Source organism: Silene latifolia, chromosome X, assembly GCF_048544455.1.
Source record: "Silene latifolia isolate original U9 population chromosome X, ASM4854445v1, whole genome shotgun sequence".
Taxonomy (NCBI): Eukaryota; Viridiplantae; Streptophyta; class Magnoliopsida; order Caryophyllales; family Caryophyllaceae; genus Silene; species Silene latifolia.
Window position 1 is genome coordinate 249,777,011 of NC_133537.1, and position 8,298 is coordinate 249,785,308.

Sequence of the window (8,298 nt, forward strand, 5' to 3'; positions counted from 1 at the left end):
CCTTGCCCCTATGGTATTCACAGTAGGAATTTTCATCCCAAAATTTGGACTTCCTTTCAGGTTCGGGAGTAGGCCCAATGGGTTGGAGTTTACCTTGCTTCATTAGTCTTTTTAGAGCATTGGAGTATGTATCCCCAAGGTTTGTGAACTTCCTTGGTGGGCTAGTTTTCTTGGATGGCTCGAGAAGGTTAACTTCGTCGGTCTTGCTAGTAGAGCCGTATGAACGACTTGTGGACCCTTGATATCCTCGACCCACCGTTTTGGACAGGAGTCCTTTACGGATGTCGTCTTCAATTCGTGTCCCTAGTACAGTTAAGTCCTTGAAGGTCTTGATGTTTTGATATCTCAAATGGTTGGCATATATGGGCTTGAGATTGTCCACGAACTTCTCCACAAGAGTGGCCTCATCCGGGCGTTCAACTAGTTGAGTACTAGTCTTCCTCCACCTACTTAGAAAGTCGGTGAATCCTTCCTTGTCGTTTTGGGTAAGAACCTCTAGAGTACGCATGTTGACCTGGATCTCGGCATTATCCGCGTATTGTTTCGAGAACTCGATGGCGGCGTCCTCCCAAGTAGCGACCTTTTTGTGATCTAAAGTGTAGAACCATTGCTTTGGGATGGTGTCAAGAGATGAAGGAAAGATCCTTAAGAACATCTCGGGTTTGATGCCTTTGATAGACATGTAGTCCTTGAAAGCTCGGATGTGGTTCAAAGGGTTCTCATGTCCTTTAAACTTAGGGATATCCGTCATGCTAAAGTTAGTGGGCAATTTGGAATTGACGGCTTCATAGTTACGATTGTTCTCCCTGTAAATGTCATCCCCCTTAAGGTACATCAATTGCTCCTCTAGGTATTGGAGTCTTTTCTCGGCTGCGGTTGTTCCTAGGACAGGATTCTCATCTTTAGACTCGTCATCGGAAAATTGTAGCACTCCACCTTTAGGGGGAGGTAGCTTTCCCTCTACATCAAAGATACGGCCTTCGATAAGCTCAAGGCGGTCATAGGTTTGTTCTTGAGTGATTTGCATTTGGGCTATCGCGGCTAGGATTCGATCTTTACTCTCTTGAATTTCTTTGGAGGTTCGTTTCATCACTTGACCAGGCATCTTGGAGACGGATAAGAGATCGGCGACGAATCAAAACACGATCGACCATTCTATCACACTTGCTAAAAGAGGAAAAGTTTTGACTCGTGAAGTGGGTGTGTGCCACTTGTGTTGAGTGAGTTTTGAAGAAAGACAAGGTCTTTGAAAATGTGTGTCCTAGTCAACTGTAGTGTAGTTGTAGGAGTGGACTCGAGGTGAGGTTTGAAATGGGCTTGTGGCCCGAATTTTGACACGACGAACGGACAGAGTTTTGACCGGATTTTGTGCTAATTAAAGGCCCTATTTCGAAATTCTTGATTGAAAACGGGTTTTGATTTTTTTGAAAATTCGTCATGGTTTTGTTTAGAAATGGTGATTACATAAGGTTTACATATTTATACAAGCATTATAACGGGATGCTGAGTGCGTTTAGAAAGGGTTTTGGTTTAAAGGGTGGGTTGCCATACCGAACCATCAAACCCGAAGTCTGTGGAGAGGCTCGTGCCAAACAAGAGTAAGGCCGATTCCTAGTCCATTTCCTCAAGTAGTGAAGGCCCTTGATACAAACAAGAGTAAGCATCATGGTATGGATGACGTCAATCGCTATCCATCCTTAGGCCCAAATAAGAATTAGGACCGTTTAGACGGGACGGTTGGTCGAATGGGTTGGGTTGGGCCTAGGAAGGCCGATTTAAACGGTCTAGGAAGACCGAGTTATGAAAACCGACAATTGTCTTGTACAAACTTATTCCCTAACCTTGTTCAAGTTTCACCCTTAGCTACACGTAAGTGTATTTCCCCAGTGAAGTCGCCAAACTGTGGACAGCGGGCCGCCCACGGGGGCGCTTGGTGAAGGGGCTCGAAAACAAGCGTTTGCATTTTGTATGGAGTCGCCACCAATTTTTATGGGAAATTGGAACCGTTCGAATACCTCGTGTCATGTCAAGACACAAAGTAGTGACATGAACACTAAGCAATCGTTACCCTTAGCATTCTATGTCTAGAATGACTCTCGTGGATGCCAATGAACACGGGTGCTCACGGAGATCTGGAGTAAGGGGTGAGGGTACGTATTAGGAAGCTCTTTTGATCGAACACCTAATCCCGCCCGCCTCGATAGCGGCCTCTACTAATGATTAGGGAAGTTATTCGTACTTGATATACTGTCGGCTATATGCATGCAATGCAACATCCATAGATTAATCCTAGCATGTGAGAATTAACTAAGTCGGTTGACACATAATTAGCATACATCTAATGTCGAAGTTGGGATTTAAGGTCGATTTACATGTGAAAACATACAAATGATACGAAATACAATAATGATAAATTACAATAATTGAAATTACATTAATTACAATGGAACAGGCGATTTATGTCGAAAATACCGCTAAAACGGATGATTTGATAAAAAAGAATAAAAGAATAAAACAAAGAAATACGAACAAGTCGGAAGGTGATAATACGATTAATAGTTAGTTTAATACGCTTACTAATTAAACTACGTCAAAGCAGAAAAGGAGTTCAGGGACAGAATTCACCCTGGGAACAAAGAAGAAAGCACTGCGCCCTTTGGAAGAGCGCGGCGATTCTTTGCGTCTGTTCCAAGGGTGAGTTCTGGCTGTGAAGCCGGAACTGCAAATCGTTAAGGTTAATTGGTAATTTTAGGGATTGATTACGATTTTAGACTCGGATGAAAGTTATTAGCAGATTATTTACATGTGAATTAGTCATAAAAACAGTAGAACATGGATGAGACGGATTAAACGGATTAATTATGTGAAGGGTCGATGTTAATGAATGATTAATTAAACTAACTAACTAAACGAATTATTAACTAAACATGATGAACGTTGATGAATTAATGAACAAAACAGGTGAAAATATACCAACGATGAATCCCAGAAACCCAACATGAACGAATTGAATCTCTAAAACTCGAATTGAATTTAATGACGAAAACCCGCAAATATTGATTATTAGGGATTAGAGTCGGACTTATGACGATTTAAACATGTTAACGATGATGGCTAATATACATATGAATTATTAAACTATCATGTGAACGAATTAACAGACTAACAAAACAAAAGAAATTAATTTGATACGAATTACAGAGGACGGAGGAAGAAGAAAATAAGCAGAAACTACGGCAGCCTCACGAAGAGGCGCAGCAGGTGCTGCGCTCCTTCGAAGAGGCGCAGCAGTTGCTGCGTCTTTTCTCGACGTCTGTCTACTGGAAATCCGCAAAAAAAAGGTTTTAAAGACGGTTTTAGAAATCGATTTTAATGGGGTACTTTCGACATAAACCTTACAATTGTTATACAATAATTAAAATACAATAAATAAAAGGAAATTATACACCCTCAGACTTACATGTTGACGGAACGAGAAGAACTAAGAAGATCGATTAGTGATGCTCGACGCGAATGCAAGGGAAGAGTGCCCTCGAAAGAGGAAAACGATTTAACAAGTTGATTAATTAGATTGATTGAGTGTAGTGGTCAAATTGGTCGGTCATGCAACGGAGAGGCTGGTACCCGGAAAGATCCGAGCTTACGTGGTCGGAAGTCCAAGCACGTAGGCGCCAATTAGTAAGAACGAAGTCTAGAATGCAAAGGGAGAAGAGAAGGGCGGACACTCGCGTGAGAAATATGAGGAACGAAAGCTCCTATTTATACTAATCACGTGAAGGAATAGGGTTTCGGAGACTCTTTGGAAGTGAATCTCGGAAAGATATAAAAAAGATACGTAAACCATGCAAAGAAGGGCCTGGGAAGAGGCGCAGCAGCCACTGCGTCTCTTGGAAGAGGCGCAGCACCTGCTGCGTCTATTCCCAGGAGGTTTCCTTTTGCTTAAGAAAGATTTCCGCGTTTGAGTTATGGTAGGACGGAAATAATTCGATTATCTTTTGAATATTACGGGATATTATTTGCCAAAAGATAAAATTTGAGAAATATGGAATAGAAATATCCGGAACATTCCAGAACATTCTGACTCGGGATTTAACAGCTATCAGAAAATGGAGACGGTTTTTGATCCGGACTCCGAATGTACTCTAATTACTGCCAAAACGACCGTATCGACACGTAGATGACAACTAAAAGGTTGACATTAATATTTGAGCAATCACTTGACGATAATCTTACGAACTGTCACAAATCGTTCCGCGAATCAAACATGCGGCCCAATCATCACCGGGTGGTTTGCGAGGGGTGCAGAAACGAGGTGTCTACAATTCCGAAGTTTAGGACATCCAATTTTCACGTCTCATTTTACTTTACAATAGCCTTAAGCATTATATTTCTCTCATTTGTTTTCTCATTAGTTTTCAATATTGTTAAGCTTGTAGTTGTTAAACATTTGGTTATTTATATATTCAAGCATTTGGTTTCCGAGTTAGTTCTATCAAGCTCCTACTTTGGTAATCTTTCTCTTATTTACATTTTGTATTTTGTTTATGAGTTTAGTATTAGTCTTTTACATTTCATCATTAGTATACAATTTCCACTTTAGTGATAATTCCTACAATATGCCTTATAATCTAAATATCATTTGCATTTCTTTTACAAATATGAGTAGCTAAATTTCCTAGTCTAAGGGCTAGGGGAGCCATGCAAAATCAAATATATAACATGTTTAAATAGGTTAATAATAATATTGTTTAAATTGCTTCTATCACATGCTTGTGCCATAACGTTTAATCTTTGTTTAAGGCCTTATTCAATTGATTAAGTTTGTTCATTCGTTCTATAAGTCGAGAGGCACGGAATTGAATTAGACTAAGCATGTATAGTAGGACGCCCTAGTCATGGACGAGAGTTTCTCTAGGACCCGGTCTATGGTTGACACTAATATCGTAAGGTGGGTGTCTTTAAGCCTAAGCAATTGTCAATGTTATTAGTACCAAGTTTATCATGATCATATGTTTACCTTTGCATGTGTGACCCGAACCCCTTAGACTCTCTTTTATCATATAATTTACATTACATTTTTATTAATCATCAAACAAAACAAACCAAACCAAAAACGAAATCGACCTTGATAAAAATCTACCCATAGCAATTCACAACGTAATTCCCGTTTCCTTGTGGTTCGACCCCTATTACTACATTTACTTGTGTTTAGGGAATTTATCTTTGCATAGGTACGCGATAAACCTATCAGCTTACACTAGTTAGGTTGTTATGGCCACACTTGTATATAAATACCATCATGTAGATATCCAACTAACTTAATAATACATTTCCTTATTTACCCTCTCTCTCTAACAAACTTTATCTCACTAAACATTCTAAGCTTTCTTCACTTTTCGTTCTATTCATCAATAGAGATCGTCGCCACCATTGTACCATGTATTCAAGCTCTAATCCATGGTTTTACATGGTATCAAAGCAGGACTAGTTCATGTCTCTCGATTCACATCATTTTAAGCTTTCGCATTTCCTTTTCCTTCAATTTTTCGCACAAATCGCAATAATCAAAAACCCTAAAAATTAGGTTTTCTCATTTTCTTCGATATTTTGATCATCTTTTGATTCGATTTCTCGATTAAATCGAAATCGATCATCTTTCTACTCTCAATCTTGAAATTGCTTCTATATTTTTCAATTCTTTCTCGAATTTCTTCGTTTTTTCTCGCGAATTCTTCATTTTTTCGCCACAACATTGAAGATGCCTGAAGTTACTGATAACGATTGTAACAGTCAATATGACAATCCGATGTTCTTGTCCAATTCCGATTACTCCGGGATGATTCTTTCGAATACGATCTTTAATGGCTCGAATTACGCACACTGAAGTTGTGCGATGTTCCTTGCGCTAGGATAGAAGAATAAACAAGGCTTCGTTGATGGAACGGTTGCTAAACCTGCTGCTACTTCAACGCGGTTCTCAAAATGGATGCGTGCTGATACTATGGTGCGCTGTTGGATCGTTAATTCAATAGCAGTAGGAATCAAAGAGGCGTATCTCACTTCGAAGTCTGCTGCTTCACTTTGGGAGGAAATCCGCGAAAGGTATGGCCAATCTAATGGTACATTAATTTTCCAATTAAAGAAAGAATTGAAGAATATCGCTCAGGATAATGATAATGTTGCTGAGTATTTTACGAAATTGAAGAGGCGTTGGGATGATATTGATGAGATTGAGGCATTTCCTCAGTGTAATTGTGGTGCATTGGATAAATGTACCTGCAACATCCTAAAGAAGCTTCTGGAATCTGCATCTAAAGAGAAGTTAATTACTTTTATCATGGGATTAAATGATTCTTATGAGCATCTAAGGTCCAACATTCTGGCGATGGATCCCCTGCCTAATATTAACAAAGCATACACCATCATTCAGAAGATTGAAAGTCAGAAGAGTATATCTCAGATAATGCAAACTCCTCAGGATTCTAGTGCTCTTGCTGCAAAGACACAAGGAGCCAAGGCTGGTCCATGGAATGTGTGGAAAAAGGACAATAATAAGAGGCCTAAATTTGATGGACGCTAGTGTTCTTCTTGCAACAAGGGAGGTCATACTATGGATGCTTGTTTTATATTGCATCTTGAGCTAAAGGCAAGCTATCTGTAACGCTCCGTAATTTTGGACCGTTATTATTTTGCGAAGATAATTTATTAATCAAGTTGAATTTAATATTAATGTATTTGAAGTAAAAATAATTCAAAGAAATATAATTTTATTATATTTTGAAGTAAAGTATTTATTTTGATAGTTTCGAAATGTTTAAAAATAGTTTAAACCGTGTAAAAACTTTTTATTTCGAAAAATGGGCATATCGGGAAAAAATTACAACTCTTTTGAAAATTGGGTAAACGATTTTGGAAATGGGTCGTATGAGTATTCAATTTTCTTGTAATCTCGTGTTTAAGAACTTTGGTCTTGTCGGAATTTGCGTTTGACAAACAGTTTTAATTATTATCTAAACGAGCCAAAACCGACTCGTAAAATCCCGACTAAAACCCGCACCTTTCCTTTCCTTTCTTCCTTACCCGCGGCACCCTCCCCCTTCCTTTCTTTTTCTGATTTTGTTTTGTCCTTCTTCATTCTAATAATTCCCAAATCAATCAAACACCATTTTCATCAAATTCAAGCTAGTTTTCACCATAATTTCTTCATTTCTTGACGGATTTTCACATAATTTATATTTCCAGAATCCTCTTTTCGAGATCTACCTCCTGGTATATTTTAATTTCAGTTTTCTTGAAGTTGTTTTAAGACGATTTTTGGCATAAATTCGGTATTTATACTTATTATTGCGTTTTTATTGTTTATTTAAGTGAAGAATTGGAGGACGAGTTTGGGGATTCGTATATTGTGGAAGATAGCGGCTAGTGTATATTAGGGTTTGGTATTCGAGGTGCTAATTGCTCATTTTCTAGCTTAAAGTAACATATTTCGAGTTACTCGACGAATAATCGTCACATTCTTTGTTGTTTTTGTATGTTTTGTGATTTTTGTTTGTGTAGTAAATTTTCACATGATAAAATTGGATGCATGCATGTCTAATGCTTGTCTTTTGTTAGTTTAAGTTAGCATATTAATTTAGGAGCGATTAAGTAATGTTTAAAACGGAGTTTAAATGAACAAAAACGGAAAAATGGAGGTGTAGGGGTGGCGGTAGCAGGCCCGGCAGGCCCGGGTTGGTCCGTTGTATGTTTCGCGGTTTTCCATGCAATATTTGTCATTTCGGGTTTATTAATGTCATAGTTAGTATGAGTACACTTTTGAATTAAATCATATTAGTTGTAAAAATTATGTTAAAGGTAAAAATTATGTTTATATTGGTAGTTGCACATGTTAGTATAGGTTAGAAAATGAAATTGTAAAGAATAGGCTCAGAATAAATTATATAGCGATAATTGTAATGTTGAATGATTATGCCGAAAACTGAGCCTTGGTCCTTTTGACTGATTCGATGTCAGTCAATTGTGTGATTGGTCAGCCGCAATTTAACCCGTACTGTCGCGCGGGGGTGGGGTTGCGGGTAAAAATTCGGTTGGATGAAATTTTGAATGAATTAGATAATCGGCCTTTTTCTTGTTTTAGGCCATTTATTATGTTTTTATTTCACATGTGTAGTTAGTTGATTTAAGTAGCTTCTTATATTGTAGAAACGGCCCTAGATTCCCCGAAACCTTTAATATGGTTAATATTGTTAGAATTGGAAATTGGTATTGAATACTTATTGAGGATACTGTTGGATTGTC

At 38.3% G+C, this 8,298-nt stretch overlaps 1 protein-coding gene across 1 annotated transcript; it reads left to right on the forward strand.

The window, feature by feature from the left end:
* Positions 1-6,001: 6,001 nt before the first annotated feature.
* Positions 6,002-6,580, forward strand: LOC141619913 (uncharacterized). The gene has a single exon (XM_074436923.1). The coding sequence runs from the start codon at positions 6,002-6,004 to the stop codon at positions 6,578-6,580; it is 579 nt and encodes a 192-aa protein (XP_074293024.1).
* The last annotated feature ends 1,718 nt before the right edge of the window (positions 6,581-8,298 follow it).